The sequence below is a fragment of the Oryza glaberrima genome, chromosome 3, assembly GCF_000147395.1.
Source record: "Oryza glaberrima chromosome 3, OglaRS2, whole genome shotgun sequence".
Lineage (NCBI taxonomy): Eukaryota > Viridiplantae > Streptophyta > Magnoliopsida > Poales > Poaceae > Oryza > Oryza glaberrima.
Genome location: NC_068328.1, coordinates 3,947,673 through 3,965,656, shown reverse-complemented (window position 1 = coordinate 3,965,656; position 17,984 = coordinate 3,947,673). Strand labels below are relative to the sequence as shown.

Here is a 17,984-nt window from a genome sequence, read left to right as displayed (position 1 = left end):
TGAGTCTCTCTCTCGCGCGCACACATGACACAGCTAGCGCCACCTAAAGTTGATTGCAATTTTGCAACCCAACTAGCAGTCTCAGGCTGGTACCGAAACCAACAAGAGGTGTTTCAGCTGCTAGATATTTTCCCTCGGCCCTACTGGATTACAGTGTCAGTTTTGTCACGTATTTGGAGCAGTATACTACTAACTCCGTATTATATAATAAATTATTTTAATCTTTTCTCGACTAATCAAATTTATTTAGGTTTGATTAAGTTTATAGGAAAATTTGATAACATATATAGCACCAAAATTAGTTTCAATAGATATAACATTGAATATATTTTGATAATATATTTATTTTGTGTTGAAAATATTGCTATATTATTCTATAAATTTAGTTAAACTTAAAAAGAATAAATAGAAAAAAAAGTTAAAATGATTTATAATATGAAATTGATGGAGCACGTACCAGTACTATTCTCAGAGACGAAAATTCATCAGGGCCATCGCCCAGATTAATAAACAACCGTACAGCAGCTGTCTAGCTGAAGTCATCGTTTTTTCTAACATCAGTCGTTGAATTCTCACCTGTTGATCTTTCAAATAAGGAAGAAAACATCTTTGCTTCCTTGCAGGAAGCACGAGCAAATTAAGTTTCGACTATCTCGAATTAAGTTTCTACTATCTCCTGCTGCTGTGCCTGTGTCTCACTGACCAGGTCCAGATGGTGGCACACATGCATGCATATTTCTTGCAGGAAGCTGATCTGAACTTGGAAGGAAGCAAGCTGCAAGCATTAGCCTGCACATATTCTTCAGAAGCGTTTTGACTTTGCAGTCGTCGCCTTGGCCTTGGCTAGCTCTCCATCGGCTGCTAGTAGTAGTATTATTAGTCTGAGTAGTTTAATTAATTGTTTAAGGACGCATGGGTTTGACTTTGGTTTGTGTTTCACGAAGAACAAATCACACTTAATTACTCCTCCCCATACAGTGCTCCTTGTGGACGAAACATGCACCACCTGTGTTTTTATTATGTCTCGATCGATCTCTGAAGATTTGCAGAGAGATTTTGATCATCATTAAAGTGAATCCGTGCAGGCGACCGTGTCTAGTTAGGCATGCTGCCTAGTTTGACATTTTTTTTGGGGGTTAATTCTGATTTCTTTGCCCCCTAACCGCCGTGTTTTTCTGGCAGGCAAGATCCAATCTTGACTTCTAAGTGTGTATCAGTGGCGCTGTCTAACCTTTTATGGGTTGTTTTCAGTGCAGAAATTGGACAATGCCACTATTAACAGTACCTGATAGTAGTACTACTCATGGCGGCAGAGCTAATTCGTTTGCTTCGAAATAAATCATGACAATGATCCATCAGACACAAAGTACTAATCATCATTGCATGCCTTTAGTAAACCATAATCTTCTTTTTTTTTATTGTAGCAGCGGTTCGTTTCAACCAGAATTGATTCATGAGAAGATTTTATGTGCGCGGCGCCATTATCCCTGTTGGAATGTTCAAATTTCTTGCACGAGGCAGGAATCGGTACTCTCGTTTTTGTAGGATAAGATTCCTCGACTATATTTATTTGGCACATGTTTGGTTGCAATCCAAATACATAAGAGTTATTACCTTTGTAGTTGTCAATGATTCGGTAGGGCAAGTTTTGGAGTCGAATCAAACAATCCATAAAAATATTTATACGTCCAAGTAGAGTTCAATGGTATAAAGTTCAAGGAATACTTTCCTTATCTAAAAAAACCAAACATGACCCATCCAACATCAATTAGCCCCTGCCAGAACGTTCAAACTAACCTACTCCTACGTGTACTACTGTACTAGTACTAAATTAAGTTCGGCATGTAATCATCTTTCCCCACTATAAAAAAAAATCCCAAACATGATGGCACGTAACTCGTGTCGGCAAAGCACATCAAGAAAGTAAAAGCAATTCGTATGTATAAGAGCAAAGTATAGCTAACTAGGTACATATTACACTATTAATATCTAGTCCCACATATCATAAACATAGTGTGTCTTGGAGTCTGTGCTACAGCTGGCTATAAATCTGTAATCCGCTGTTTTTCTCTTTCCTCATTTATCTTATTAAAATATATTTACAGCTGGTTTATAGTATGTTATTGTATATGCTCTAAGAAGGCCAAAATTATAAAAAAAATTGCGTTCAAATCGGTTAGATGATCCGTCGATCTCGAGGCGAAAGAAACGTGGTCGGAACCGACCCCGCGCAGCAGGTCGTCGAGACGACTCGCTATCTGGCCACGTGAATTTTCAGCACGCGCGATTGGGCGGGCCATACGCCTAAATGTGGACGAGGAGAAGAAGCGATTAGCTTGCTCCCGATTCCAATCCACACAGTGTCGCGTGTATTGACGCGTACGCAATCCTCCCGCCACATGCTGTGCCCCGTTTCATCACGTGTGGGCTTCTTTACTTTCATACCAAGCCTAATTAATTTTTTTGGTGTGTGTTGCTTGATCTGGAGTAATTCAGTGGTAATTCTTTTGGAATTATTTTGCTAGTTGAAAAATTAACCGGGAGAGAGATAATTTTTTTTGTTGAGGTAACAACTAAAAAGTTGGCTTAATTTGCACAGGAAAGAATATTTGATACAGTGGGACAAAAAAGAACAGGCACAAGGTGTTTCCCATCAATTCAATCTCCCTATCGAATTTTACAAAGAAGTATAGCAAAAGCGGTAAAAACTCTACGTCGCCATGGGTATGAGCAAAGTGAATCAATCCTCTTGCGCGCTGAGAGCGCGCGCGCGTCTCAAGTCGTTTTTGGTCAAAGCCGCGCAGATCACAGCGCGATGGTGAGGCTGTCGCGGCGCGCGGCGGCGGAGGCGGCGAGGTCCAGCCATGAGGTGGGCGTCTTCTTCTCCGGCTCGGAGGCCTTGGTCTCCGCCGGCGACGGGCGGGCGTAGGGGGTGGTCGCCGCGAGGCGGTCCTTGCGCTTGGCGAAGAACCGCTGCAGCGACGCCTTCCTCATGATGGGCATGTCCGCGAGCGCGGCGCCCTCCCGCTGAGCCGGCGCCGCCGCCATCCCGGAGGAGGCCATGCGCATCACCTCCGCCGCCTTGTCCGCGGGGAAGTCCTCGAAGACGACCATCCTCCCACCGTAGAAGATGGTCAGCGGCGCGGCCGGCGCCGTCGCTGGCCCCGCCTCCTCCTCCCCAACCTCCCTCCGCTCCTCCTCCTCGACGACCACCTCCGCCCCAGGCATCAGGCTCAGCGTCGTCACCGCCCTCGCCGGTGCCGCCCCCGCCGCCGCCGCCATCTTCTGCTCCGCCCTCACGTACTGGCTGAGCACCCCGCACGCCACCGCGAACCTCCTGCTCTTCCCCTCCATCGCCATATCAACAAACACTTTCGCGAAAAACAAAACGCGGCTTCTCTTCACCTTCCTTCTTGTTCTTCCTCGCTGGTGCTTTGCTTGGTGAGTTTTGGTGGTTTTGAGTCGTGGGATTTGACGGGGAGGGAAGAGCTGTGTTATATAGGGAGGTGGAGGGTTGGAACTTGGAATTGGAGGCAAGTTGGGGAAGGGAGGGAAGGAGGAGGAAGCAGCAGAGTCTTGGGGTTTTCGCGAGTTATTTTTTCAGCGGAGAGGGAGGGGGGCAGGTTGGGGTGGGGACGGACGACGTGCGGTGCGGTTGGGCACGAAGAACACGTGATTTTTGAGGTTGGGTTGGGTGGGCGGTATGCGGTGGCGAGAGACGACAGCGACGGGGTGGGGGTGGGGGAGGGGACTGGGAGAACGGTCGAACTGTGGATGCGTGTGCGTGCGTGAATTCGTGATGTTTTTTTGCTGCGTCTGCCCATGGATCGGGTGGTGGGGGGTGGTGCGGCCCGCTTTCCCCATCCGCTCGCATGTCGACCGGGGTTGTCCCCCTTCCCTCCATCCACTTGTCAAGTTGGGGGGCAGGGCACGCACGCACGCACGGCAGCACGGCCCCTGGTTTGCGCCTCTTTCAATTCGCGCCTCATGTAAAACGTTACGGCTTCTTTTGTTTTTTTTTTAACAAGACTAAAAAACGGCTGGTACCACGGTTTAAGCAATCGTACTGTTTCCAGAAATGCAGAGAGCGGTTTTGTTTCACCGTTATTCCGTTGTTGGAGAGGAGAACAGTGAAAAAAAACGAGGGGGTGGTAAGAGAGGTGCGGTAAGAGAGAGAGACTCATGCAATTTATTATGGAACATCGATCGCGTTAAACGGTACAACCCTGTAAATATGATTGGTGTGTCTTGACTGAGTTTTTGGAACGATACCCTCAATCGAGTAGTGTTAGATGTCTATTTTTGGATGAATTGATAATGTGTTAAGTTATGCTTAGGAGCATTTACAGTTTTTATTGAGTTGTGTGTGCTTCCTTTATGAAAAAGTTATGACACACGTTTAGATAATACTAGAAAGGAGAACAATGAAAAAGATAGATGGTAAAAGAGGAACTCGTGCCATCTATTATGGAATGTCGACCGTTTCGCATGGTACAAGACTGTAAAATGCGATTGGCATGTCTCATTTGAGCTTTCTAGAAAGATGAACTCGATCCCACATAAGGTATCTATTTTCAGATGAACGAACGACCACGGATTAGGTCACGTGTAGGATCACATTGAGTTGTACTTCCTCCATAAAAAATACGATGTATTTTATATTTGGGAAAAATATTCTTTCAACAAAAAATTAATCAAATTATATATATGTGTGCGAAAGAGCATGTAGCCTAGTGGTTACAAGAGCCTCAGTAGCATCTGAGGTCCTGGGTTCGACTCCCCATGGGAGCAAATTTTCTAAGATTTAACGGCGTTGTGCTTTCCGTAGTAGGCGACGTACCCGTCGACAGCGAGGCGCCTGTGGTGACTTCGTCAATCTCTCCAGAATTTGCCGGCCCAGTCTTCGAAGATGTTCATAGGGGTAGGGTTGTGTGTGTGTATTGTGGGGCAAGGCACATATGCATGACTTCACGGTCCCTGGTTTGCCTCTCTTTTAATTCGTACCTCATGTAAAACATTGTTGCCTCTTTATTTTCTTTTATAAGACTAAGAATGTGGTTTAACCGCCTCTTTTCTTTTTTCTTTTTTTGTCTCTGCTGCAATTGCATTGAGGAGAACGATTTTGTTTACCACTACACCAATGTTGGAGAGGAGAACAACAGAAAAACGAGGGGTGGTAAGAGAGGAAATCGTGGCGTTTATTATGTAATATTGACCATGTTAAACGGTACATCGATATCACTGTGAAATGTAAAATGTGATCGGCATGTCTCGATTGGGTTTTTAGTACGATATCCTCAATCCAACATGAGATATCTATTTTTTTATGAATGGATCATGGGTTAAGTTTATAATTAGGAGCAGTTTATAGTTTATGTTGAGTTGTGCATACTTCCTCCAATAAAAAGTTACGACACATATGTTTAGATAATATTGGAGAGAACAATGGAAAAGAGAGATGGTAAAAAAGGAACTCGTGCCGTTTATTATGGAACATTGACCGTGTCACATGGTACGAGACTCTAAAATGCAATTGGCATGTCTCACTTGAGCTCTCCAAAACAATGCCCTCAATCCCACATGAGATATCTATTTTTTTTTGTGAATGAACGATCACGGATTAGGTTACACATAGGATTAATTTATAGTTGTGTTGAGTTGTACTTCCACCATAGAAATATATGAAGTATGTTATATTTTAGAAAAAAGTATAGATTTTCATCAAAAATTAATCTTAATCAAATTATAAGTATATTGGAGTATATAACAATTCTATCAATCAAAAATATATATTGGTTTGTAAAAATGTTGGCTCAATATATTGTAAGGAAATCTATTTTTATGAAAAACATCTAAAAACTTATTCAAAATGAAATGCATCTATATTTTTTTCGTGTAGGGGGGGGGGGGTTTATTGAGTATAAGTCGGACACAGACATGACAGTTATATTTTTAACCTAATGTAGAAATGAAACATATAATTATGGTTTGTATTACAAAACATATTAAGTTTAGACCAAATATTTTATTCATCTATCATGCCCTTCCAATTGTTTCAAAATATATGCAATAATATTGTGGTTTATATCTAAGATATAAAAAAATATTGTGTGGATAAGCCAAAATATCATAAGAAATTGTACAAATTATCACAATCCACCTCAATGGCAAACAGTCTTAACCTACCAATATACTCCCTCCGTTTTACCATGTAAATCATTCTAGCATTTCCCACATTCATAATGATGTTAATGAATCTAGACATATATATCTATCTAGATTCATTAACATCTATATGAATGTGAAAAATGCTAGAATGATTTACATTGTGAAACGGAGGAAGTATGTATTATTTATGGAGATATAAATTAAAGCTGAAAAAGATAAATAGAGATACAATTGTGTATTTGTGTTCTCCACCAACAGGTGAACCTTGTGGAAATATACAACATTAGTGGAGAATTAGGGATAGAGGCGGTCTGGGATCTGAGGAAAAAACGTCGATAATACACACAAAATTTTCTATACATCAGAGCGTGATGTATACAATGCAAATGGTACAAAATAACATTATCTGATATGTGCACATGATTTTTGCAATTACATAAATGACGCACAAGCAAGCATGCACATCATTCTATAGTGCGCATGCGCCATAAGTGCGCTCCTTAAGAAATGTCCAGAACGAAAAAAAAGGGAGGGAGTAATTAACCAAAAGTTAAGAAGAACTAATAAAAGGCGAGCATAACAACCGCATGTAGGAGTACATGATTTTTTTTTCTTCAATTCATCGTTTTCTTTTCTAATTTTTATCACGAGGTTGGTCGCGGATAGTGGTCCATCTATTTTCTCTTTATTTCTTTCTCTTTTCTTATGTTTGCACACACCATTGCATGCGTTATGTATGTCTTGGCAATTACTCCTACTAGCTAGCGCACACACAGTTGCGTCGCACTCCGTAATTAACGTGGACGTAGCGCATATGCTTTAGTCAAGATCCCAAACGAAAATCAAGTGAAAACCGTACAAACCCTTCACATTTTTCTCCCCCAACTTGTCCATGTGTATGGCTTAATCTTAAAATCTTTGCTCATGAATCACGGGATAAATCTCATCCCATCAAAGTCCGTTTCAATCCCTTTATTCTCGCTACCTCCTCTTGTACACTGTACACGTACTCCACGGCCTCGACTTATGAATCACGAGGGAACTCAAGTACGTGAACGATTAATTTGATAGCGATCGAACAGGGATCGAATAGATTTGATTAATTGTACTAACAATAATCATATCCGGCCTAATTGATTGGTAAATTAAGCCGTGTTAGCTTATCTAATTTAATTTAATTTGGAGCGGTGGTATACTGCTTGCTTGTACGGGGTCATGTGTTCGCACATTTGGCCAACTTGCAGAGAAGAGAAGAAAAAAAAGGAGAGGGGAGAAAATAATTAAGTTGCCGCGTGAGGTCGGCGTCATGCTGCCGGATTAAATTAGTCACGTGTTTAGCAACGTGCGTGGAATTTTATTAAAAAGAGGAAAAAGATACTGTGAGCCGGCCGGTGTAATAATTTTTAAATTACTCCCTTTATTCTTTTTTATAGACGATGTTGCTGGTTTTTGGATATACTGTTTGATGATTCTTCTCATTTAAAAGTTTAGGGTAGATGTGTAACAGATACTACAAGTTATAAGTTAGTAGTATAAGTAATGGTTAAAATATTTTTAATTGATAAAACGAGTCACAATAAAATAAATAACATTCATACGTATGTTTTTAATAAACTATATAAATGATCAAACTTATTAAAAACATTAGTCGTAAATAATTAAATTTGTTGCATTAATAGGGAAAATGAAAAGGGAAAAGAGGCAGACAGATTGAGCAAGTTTAGCTTTCTCGCACCAGCTAGCGCACACGATGTTGGATTGATTCTTTCGGCTGTAGAGGCGTGGTAGGGCCGTATTTGATTTGTTCTTTTTTATTTTGGTTTGATCCGTCGAGCACAGCCGTCTGCTACATGACTTCGTAGTACTTTTGTGTTGAAAATTTTGCAGATACTAGTACTACTAGTACATTGGATGAGTGTATTATTGTTGTGATAGAAAAGTATAAGTAAATGGGAATAATTGGAGTCAACCACGCATGTTAATTGCAGTGTGATCGATCATCACCACGCAAGGGCCTCCATGATTCCAGGAGCGCAGCTACGAACCAGTCAGCTACAACAGTAGGTAGTAGATCATTATTGAACTAGTCAGACAATTTTTTTCTCTCAATTGTTTTTTTTTCTAAGCCCGTGGTCGTATTTGTTGAGCTATACAGGTCGCTCATTCAGCAGCACCCATGTTTCTAATTTGCAGACAGAAATGGTGCATATCCACCGAATGATTTTCTTTTTCTTTTTTGAGTCAGTGGAAGGAAAATAGAGACACGCCGAATTTTCAAACTATCGTGATCCATTACTAGCATATTGGGTGCGAAAGAACACGTGTTCTGATAGTCTGGTGGTTGTGGTGACCTGAGTAGGATCTAATGTTCTGAGTTCAAATCTGTATAGGAGCGAATTTTTGATTGGATGATAGACGAAGTTTCGAAATTAAAATGACTGCATATATAGAATATAGATGCCGGTAAAAAGTACCATACTCTTAGTATATTGGATATGTATATTAGATGTATGAAAAATTACATTTTAGTCTTTCCCTAAATTTTCTTCCGGCTAACTAACGACAACTAGTACTGCTCGTATACTGGCAACCAACCGGTTACTGTTGGTTACCACAAAAAACATTTTAAAATTTAAAAAATGGGTTTGAACATTCGCAAGATAACGATATGTTTTACTTAACCGATATTCTGAACATAAGTCATGACAACAGCTGGTTGCAGAGGAGGAAACAGGGGGGAAGCTGATACATGACTGGTGGAGGATTAAGGTGGCTGCCATTTGGGGACTCTAGAAAGACTTCATTGCTGGAGTTAGAAATACTCGATCGTTACCTCTTTGTAAAATTCCTCTTTGAATTAGAAATATTTGGGGGATGCTATGGTCAATCCTTTTTCATTGATGAACTTGACACTATTTAAAGAGGTATAAATTTGTAAAATTCCTCTTTGAGTTGGAAATATTTGGGGATGCTATAGTCAATCCTTTTTTCATCATGAATTTGATACTGGCTAAAGAGGTATAAAAAAATATTGTAAGGAGAAAGAAGCATTGCTCCAAACATTTTTTAAGAAAAAATTGTAAGCATGTTGGATATTGAATACGGGATCTTAGAGCTAAAACCACACACCCCTTGCCACTGTAATATCAGGTACATCTAAAAAACTATTTAAAGAGATATCAAGGTAATATATATTATAATGCAATTTTTTATACCTCTCCACCTTTTATACTACACTATACGGTGCAAAATTAATGATGCATTTTCAAAAATGCAAACTATATATCGGAGTGGTATATATTCCTAACGCTAACGATGTAATATGCTGGTACATCAGCGATAAAGGAAAGATTCTTAGTGTACATTTTCCTCTGAAACTTTCGAATATTCAGCTTCAGCAGAATCTGCAGACGCGCAATATGGAATATCGTGGTTAGAGAAGGCTTGTTGAATTTGGCTCTCCCTTGTGATCAACTCCCGTTTAGTTTACTCCCCCTCACTGTTGACTACAATCTCACGCACGCTACACTGACCCATGTTCGGTGTCGTAATTAAACACGACGCATGTTTCTTAATTAGCTTAGTCGGAGCTTTGAAATGGTAAACATGTAGACGCACGCCAAGTCTCGGGGAAGACGACGTGTAACGACTACAAATAATACACATCCATGCACGTCTCCTCTTTCTTACTCGTTCCTACTTCCTACTCCTCGGCACATGAAAACTTTACACGTATGAACCTACTTTCCATCAAGGCCCGGCATGTCTGTGATTGATTAACAGTTATTTTATATAACACCCTATTCATTTCAATTTTCAACATTGTAATCCTATTTTTCCCCGTATTCGCATCACAAATCAGTTATTTTATTACCATCTCGTTTTGTATGAAACACTTATTCTCTATCTTCATCTTTATCTTCAGGAGATTCAAACACCATGCTGCATTGTGTTAAGATGAAGCTAGAGAATAAGTGTTTCACGCAAAACGAGATGGTAATAACTGTGATTAATTGAGTTTTAATTATTACAAACTTGAAAAATGGATTAATATGATATTTTAGAGCAACTTTCGTATAGAAAGTTTTCGCACGAAACACACCGTTTAGCAGTTTGAAAAGCGTGCCACGAGTATCCAAAATTTAATCCATGTTTTGTTGGAGAAATGAACGCATAGTGTTGTTTATACTTTTTTTCCTGAACGGTTAGATCATCGTCTAAAGAAAAAGGTGTCTCATTTTAAATAAGAAAACGAGATCAAACCTTACAATATACAAAATTAATTTTAAAAAAAACTAGACATAAACCACAACTACAATCAATCTAGCTATCTAAGCTACCAAGACTAAGAAAAGGGGATAAAGGCGGAGCTAAAAGGAGCCATCAAGAAAGAGCTTATTGTAAAGCGGCACAAAGCTTTAAATTCGTGAGACAAGTCGGATTGATCATATTTTTTATTAGAGAAATGTCAAAAGACCCGACTTATATTAAAAGCCATAGGAGTGTGCTAGGAAACCTAGACAAACGATTACAACAAAATTTGCCCTCACGCAGTTAAGAAGGAAACCCACAAACTAAAACAGCTCTAAACAACTCTAACATAGCTCTAAACTTAAGAACAAGTGAGACGTCTAGATTTAAGAGGTAGACAGTAAAGGATTGGTCATATTGAAAACATGGCACGAGAAAATGAATCATGAGAAGAGGATAATACCATTTGTTAACCATTTTATTCGGATTTACAAGCCATAGATCCGACAGGCATCAATCCGTGTGCATGGATCCTTACATATATATAAGATCAGCATGCATGAAAGAATTCTTCAAATAATCAAAGAATTCTCAAACAAACAGATAAGCTGACAGATTAATTTAACCAATCATAGCTGCTACCTAGCTAGTAATTCCCCATGGAAGCAACCAACAACTGTTGCAAAATAGTAAGAAATGGGGAAAAACGATCAATAATACACGGTTTCACACTTTCCACAGACACGTGGAAATCAAATGGTAAATCAATACAGTACTACTAGTAGTAGTAATTAATATTTCCTTGTTTGATCCAGCTATCTTCAGTTTCTTCGGCTCACAGGCTGAGAGTGGGGTTCACCTGGAGCCACGACGCGCCACCATCGTCTTTCTTGGCACGCTTGCTCGACTCCGCCTCCTTCTTCTCCGACTCCGGCAGTGGCTCCGCCACGACGATCCTGTTCTTCCTCTTCTCCAGGAACCTCTGCAGCGACACCTTCCTCGCGATGGGCATGTCTGCAGAAACGTAGACACGTCAGTTGGTTGGTGAGGTGATCAGTGTGGATCGGGTCGTCAGTGAAGTTTGGCCGGTGCATGCATGTGTACGTGTATGTTTGGAGTACTAGTCCTACCTGGTAGGCAAGGCTGCCCCGCTGCGGCGCCGGCGTCTGAGACGGCCGCCGCCGCCGTGCTGTCGCGGGAGCCGGCGAGTTTCATCAGCTCGCCGGCCTTCTCGGCGGGGAAGTCGTCGAACACCACCACGCTCCCGCCGTAGAAGATGGTCAGCTGCGCCTTCTCGGTGATCTCCTTCCTAACAAAGAAGAAAAAAACACTTGCAGCTTTAGCATCGAACCAGCTACTAGTTTCGTCGATGAACTCTCGCGTACTAGGTGCCAGTATTCCGGCCTGTTTGCGCGTACCTTTCTTGCGTATCTTTCAGCGTCCCAGCCTGCTGAGGGAAGAGCTCCATGGTCTTCCTCACCTCCGGCGCCTCCTCCTCCGCATCAGCGCCGCCGGTCATGAGGCTCATGGCCGTCACCGCCGGCAAGAAGCCACCGCCGCCGTTGCTTCCACTGTGCTCCTTCATGTACTGCCTGAGCAAGCCACACGTCACCGCGAACCTGCTCCCGTTCCCGGCCACCGTCGTCGCCGCCGCGTTGGCGACCAGCTGCTGCTCGCTACTACCGGCCATGTTGTAGCTCTAGCAAAATCAGCTAGCTCACATCAAAGCTCGGGAAATACACTTTGGCTTCCTGCTGCAAGAAACGAAACGAGGACGAAACCTTCCCGTAAATCTGTAGCCTGTCTCCATCTTGTTATATACTAGGTGTACAGGTGGAAGGAAGGAAGACGAGGCCTAAACGCCTAGTATAATCTTTGTTTCTCGGGTAGGAAAGCGGCACGTGAAACGCGAGCGGAGGGAAGCGCGGCGCCCGCGCGGAAAAAAAGACGAGAAATTGCGGGCACGCGCCGCACGTCTCTCGCTGTTTTCGCGGTGGTTGTTCGATCGGGTCGGGACGTTGGGTTTGGTTGGGTTGTTTCGGCGGCGGCGCGCGCTACCTCTGCCTCCGCAGCGTGGCTGCGTGGGGGGGGGATCACGTGCGTCGTGCGGCCGCGCCAGCGATGCGGTGTAAATCCACCGGTGGTGGTGGCGTGCGAATGGGGCAAATGACAACGCTGGGAAAATGGTCTGGTTGGTTTTGGGTTAGAGCAAATATAATAGTAGGCCAGCTAAATGATGAGGTGGAGGAGAGAAGAGAGGAGAGAGAGGAGAAGCGAGCTGTAAACTTACAGAACCAAGAAACTTTGTGAGAGAGGCAAGTGGACCCAATATTAATGATAAAGAGCTAACTATTATAAAGGTACGCTGAGAGAAGACTATAAAGAACCTTATAGCCAGTAAGTTGGTTATATTATTAATCTTGCTCCTATCGGTTAAAGGCCCTATCTAGTTCCCACGCAAAAACTTTTCACCTTGTCACGTTAAATGTTTAGACATATGTATAGAGTATTAAATAAAAAAAATTACACAGATTACGTGTAAATTACGAGACAAATCTTTTAAGCATAATTGCTATATGATTTGATAATATTGTACTACAGTAAATATTTATTAATGACGGATTAATTATACTTAATAAATTTGTCTTGCACTTTACAAGCGGAATATGTAATTTGTTTTTGTTATTAGTCTATGCTTTTAAATATGCGTATGTATATCCGATGTGACTCGTCAAAATTTTTCACCCCTAAAACTACACATGGCCTAATTTTTGGTTTACTCTGGCCGGCTACGGCTAGCGGGGCATGTACAGTACGTACGCACGCACGCACGCACATGGTGGTTAGGTTTGGGCACCGTTTGGGGCCTCATGTATGCTCCATCGTGTGTAAAGAAACGTGTCAAGCAAGTGCGCCCGTGTGCACGTTGAGTCTGAGGCTGGAGGCTGTGCACGATCCAAAATTAGGTGGGGGTGAAAAAGATTTTCTTTTGACTATCCGTTTTTCTACAGGAAACCCTCTTTTTCTTTCGTCTAAACAATATTGACTGTGACTAAAACGTGAAGATTGGTTGAAGATGGCATTTTAATCGATTGTAGTATATTTTTTCTTGGCATCAAACCAACTTATATATAACATGTGTTACTGTGCATGTGGCACCTAGGTGCATTGATGGAATGTTTACAATGAATGATTCTTTTCTTCATTTTTTTTCTGGTTATGACCTCCTATGATTATAATTTTATATTTTTTTCTACTCTATCAATATAAACTTTGCACTGTTTGATGTGAGCCGTTAAAAAAAACAGCCTACGCAACCAAGCAAATCCATAGTTCAGAGACACTAAAAAATGAAAAAAAAAATCCAATGCCGTCATACATGCATAATATAGAGTTGTCTCGTTGCCTTAGGAAAAACAGTTAAGCTATGCGTCATGTTTTTAGAATAAAAAGAAATTATTTGATAGTTGTACTCCATTTTTTCCAAGGTTTGACGAGAACTGGCAAACTGTTATAATTCCTCAGAGAGTCTATGCATGCGAAGGATTATTTTTCGACGAGAACTGGCCCGACGTAAAGCTTCTAGGAAATGCATGAGTGCACGACCAGCCGTCTCGATGAATATTTTGTACTTGCAAGGTTGCAAAGTGCACGTTCTCTTAATAAAATACTTCAACTAATTAACAACAGAAAATTCTCAGAATGATGTATATTAGGGTAAATCAAAGAAATAAAGTCTCTGAAAAAGCAAGTGACGATCGATTAGAAATCGAAAAGGAAAACAGCATGAAGGCCAATGCCATGCACGAGACGTGCAGAGGTGGTGGCGCCACTCGGCCACTGCACCCGAGGCTTAATTAGCCAGCACTCAACTGTGTACTTTGAAGAAGAAAACTCGACACTACCGAAGACGACACGCTCCAAAGGGCACACATGTCACAAAATCCGGTCGTTCAATTTTCAGAGTCGTCGCGGTTACAGACAGCAGCGTACGAAATGTGGGGCCCACATGGCGATCGTCCCGGGCGCCGCAGTCGCTTACATGTGGGGCCATGGCGCACCAGTGCGCACCATAGTTCTCTAGCATAGTATTATCGATCAACGACCACATGACGGCAACAATCGAACCGGGCAAGAAAGTTCCTTGCTAGCTAGGACGAGACGACGTTTCGTCGCGTTGGCGTGCAGCCCCCAGCTCTCGCTTTCGGCTGCTAGAAAGAAACACAGAGAAGAAAAACTAATTAAACGAGCTTAAGCTAGTGAGTGCGTACACGTCGCGCATGCACCGGCCTGTAGCATCTTGCAACAACAAACAACTCGCTGCAAGCTGATCACACGCTAAGCATAGTTTACGAGCGATCGGTTTGTCCCCATTAGTATGTTAAGCTATCGGCCAGCGGCGCAGGGGAGGATCAGTTTGATTAAGCGAGTCCTAGATAAAAAAAAAACCGTCATTAGATTAAGCGAGGGACGTCGTATCGTAGGCATCGAGTGGTTGGGTTTCTACCGCTTTTGCCGCGTGAACGACCCATCCGTTCTCGTACGTACGTAACAGAGAATTTAGCCGGTTAGGCCCTCACGACCCGGCGTTGCGTGTCGCCATCGCGCAGCTGTGTTCTGCTTTGCCGGGTAGGCGTTTTTTCCCCAACTCGTCCGTCCATTCATCCTCCCCGGCCGATCGACAGAACGAACGGCAAGGCGCGGCGTACGAACCAAACGGGAACAACGTGCATTGCTGCTTCCGGCAAAGTTTTTTTTTTTCTTTTATAGGCTCGGATGAATGGACGGGCCGCGAGCGGCAGGTAACGTAGCTACTAGTAGCTAGTAGTAGCCTCATCTAGTTAGGCCGTGTGCTGGGTTGTGCAGGTTAGGCCGTGTTCGGCTTGGTTTTAGGCCTCCTGGGTTCCTCGAATAGAATGGCACCGTGCGAGTTGCGCAAAAATTCTTTTGCGCATGTGGAGTATATAGAAGTGGCTCATTTCGATTTTCAACAGATTATTAATTAATTGATTAATCCGTTGTGAATCTAAAAAGAAATATTCGTTGTCATCTGAATCATGCAGATCGATCGAGTTAACAGATATGGTCCGAACCTGTCGGGCGAGTTGACAGATATCTAACGGTGGGCTGGCCGTCGATCTTATCGATCGATGTAACAACCAAAAGCAAGAGAGTGTACGTACGTAGTACGTGTTTCTCCCCGGAACGAGGAGGCGGTTACCCGTACGTCGACGCGAAACGGAGGAAAGACCATTTCAAACCGGATCAGGAGGGGGTTGGGTTTGCATGGCGGTTGGCCTCGCGCGCGCGTCTTCGTCGCGTCATGCGCGCCCGGCCACGTTTTCCTCACGCTCGCGCGCGCGCGGAACCTCCACTAATCAATCGACCACACGTTTCGCCCCGCATGCCCTCTATATAGAGCGGTTGAGCCAACCTCGCAACCAACCATATGTGATCAGCGACGTACAGTACAGATCGTTCGCAATAAAGTTAGACGTCTCGTCTCTCTTTGTGGCTTGTGCTTAGTTGTCCGTGCTAGAAGACGGCAATGGCGTCGACGGATCCCATGACCCGCCGCTTCGCCGTCGCGTGCGGCGTGCTCAGCCAGTACGTCAAGGCCAACTCCTCGCAGCCGTCGACGGCGGCGCCGGTGGCTCAAGGTGTGAGTGGCCTCATGGCCGCCGCCGCCGCGGCGCCTGTGGTCCAGGAACCCGGATGCGAGGTGGACGGCGGGGGGCAGCAGTTCACGATCTTCTACGCCGGGAAGGTGGTGGTGATCGACCGCTGCACGCCGGCCATGGCGGCCGAGCTGATGCGGTTCGCGTCGGCGGCGCAGGGCGGCGGCGGCGCGCCAGAGGCACCGCCCGCACTGGTGGACATGCCGATCGCGAGGAAGGCGTCGCTGAAGCGGTTCCTGGCGAAGCGCAAGGCCACCCCCGCCTCCGCGCGGTCGTCGTACGTCGTCCGTGCTGCGGCGGCGGAGGAGGAGCAGCAGCCGGCGAAGAAAGCGAAGGCGGCCGTGGAGAGGCGCGAGGATTGGCTCGCGCTGGGAAGCCTTGGACACGTGCACTCGCGCTGATGATCATCGCCACGACGTCACGTCTGCGATTTGAGAATTGAGAGCTCGATCGATTGATCGCCATGTGGTCACCCGGTAGCCGATGCTGCAAGGCCGGTCGAGTTGGAAGATGGTTCTCGTCGCATTAACGGCCTTGAGTTGATTTCGCCGAGCCTGACCTTGAGTTGATTACCATGGAAGTATGAAGATTTCGTGATTAGCAGTTACCCTAGTTATCGCGGCGTATAATTAAGCACGGTCACTGAAGCGCAATGGCCTTGAGTCGGTAGATCAGGACTAGAGAGGGGTGTATGGATCTGACAAGTACTGTAGTATATTGTATCCCGTTTGAATTTTTTTTCGATTCCTATGGGGACTGAATTGATTAATGATATAAAATTCCTTCGACTGTTCTGAAATTCTTGCATTTACACATGGTGATTTTGTTATGTGATTTTAGCCGTGTTTAGTTTACCTCCAACTATCCCAAACTTCCAACTTTCCATCGCATCACATCACATCCAAAACTTTCCTACACACATAATCTTCTAACTTTTTTTTCAAACTTTCAACTTTTCTCAAACTTCCAACTTTTTTCAGGAAGTAAACAAAGCCTTTACATAGCACTCCTGTGAAATTCTGCTTTACACATGGTAATTTGATCCACGATTTATAGAGCACTCGTGTGAAATAGATCTGCGTTACGCTTGGCGATTTGTTCTATGATTTATAGAGCACTATAATTCTTCTGCTGCTAGGTATGAAGGTATGATCGGTTTCTCATATAGTCATATGAATGCCCCGCAAAGAAAATACGAATGAGCTTTGTGGATTTTCCTTTAAAACAACATAGTAGTAATAAGTAAATAAACATAGTTTAAAGGTTAGAGATACTATATGTTTCTGAAAAAGGTGAGTTTAAACTAACTTTTTTCTTTTAGTGTACGCGAAAAGAAAAAGGTGAATTTACCGTTCTTGATAGATACCGACTTTTATAGTATAGTATAAATTTTGCTTGAAGGACCGTAAAGCGCACAAACGCACATCTCAAGAGATTGAGCCAGCACTAGAGACCTCCAAGACATTGATAGGTAAAACGTACAGTACTTGATAGCTACTGAATTTTATAGCAAATATTAAATGTGAGCCTCATTCCAAATCTATAACTTAAGCCCAATTGAATAGGGAATGGATTCTAATAACTCGAGTGGATGTTCTGTTACATAAATTTTGCTTTCAAATTCAATATAAATAGTTGTATTTTTTTTGAAAAAATAATGATAATATAGAGCATAGTGATATTTACCGCTCCACCAAAAATCAAGTTAAAATTCGACCTACACATTGAGGGAAAAAAGATAAATTCGGACGTAAATATTATTCATGCGCTGAATTTGTCCTTATTATATATTGATGTGTGAGTTGAGTTTTAAGTTAAAATTTTGTGGAGTGATATATATATGTTGTATAAGTGTTGTCATATTTTTCAAGAAATTTTTATAACGGT

At 42.9% G+C, this 17,984-nt stretch overlaps 3 protein-coding genes across 3 annotated transcripts; 1 reads left to right on the top strand and 2 right to left on the bottom strand.

Moving 5' to 3' along the window:
• Nucleotides 1-2,625: 2,625 nt before the first annotated feature.
• Nucleotides 2,626-3,581, bottom strand: LOC127768017 (protein TIFY 11b). Its single transcript, XM_052293518.1, has one exon. It carries the CDS (start codon nt 3,358-3,360, stop codon nt 2,806-2,808), a length of 555 nt encoding a protein of 184 aa, XP_052149478.1. The 5' UTR covers nt 3,361-3,581; the 3' UTR covers nt 2,626-2,805.
• Nucleotides 3,582-10,858: 7,277 nt separating this feature from the next.
• LOC127768016 (protein TIFY 11c) lies at nt 10,859-12,232 on the bottom strand. The gene is made up of 3 exons (XM_052293517.1): nt 11,838-12,232; nt 11,550-11,728; nt 10,859-11,433 (listed from the first exon to the last, which is right to left on the bottom strand). The coding sequence occupies exons 1-3, from the start codon at nt 12,107-12,109 to the stop codon at nt 11,255-11,257; spliced, it is 630 nt and encodes a 209-aa protein (XP_052149477.1). The 5' UTR covers nt 12,110-12,232; the 3' UTR covers nt 10,859-11,254.
• A 3,628-nt stretch (nt 12,233-15,860) lies between these two features.
• Nucleotides 15,861-16,896, top strand: LOC127768018 (protein TIFY 11a). The gene has a single exon (XM_052293519.1). It carries the CDS (start codon nt 15,968-15,970, stop codon nt 16,496-16,498), a length of 531 nt encoding a protein of 176 aa, XP_052149479.1. The 5' UTR covers nt 15,861-15,967; the 3' UTR covers nt 16,499-16,896.
• Nucleotides 16,897-17,984: the final 1,088 nt, after the last annotated feature.

What these genes read in the sequence shown, in the direction of transcription:
- LOC127768016 (XM_052293517.1), bottom strand. Translation starts at nt 12,109, where the DNA reads ATGGCCGGTAGTAGCGAGCAGCAGCTGGTCGCCAACGCGGCGGCGACG. An exon ending in CTGAAAGATACGCAAGAAAG is followed by an intron (nt 11,729 to 11,837) that starts GTACGCGCAAAC and finishes CTTCTTTGTTAG; the next exon opens with GAAGGAGATCACCGAGAAGG. An exon ending in GGGGCAGCCTTGCCTACCAG is followed by an intron (nt 11,434 to 11,549) that starts GTAGGACTAGTA and finishes ACGTTTCTGCAG; the next exon opens with ACATGCCCATCGCGAGGAAG.
- LOC127768017 (XM_052293518.1), bottom strand. Translation starts at nt 3,360, where the DNA reads ATGGCGATGGAGGGGAAGAGCAGGAGGTTCGCGGTGGCGTGCGGGGTG.
- LOC127768018 (XM_052293519.1), top strand. Translation starts at nt 15,968, where the DNA reads ATGGCGTCGACGGATCCCATGACCCGCCGCTTCGCCGTCGCGTGCGGC.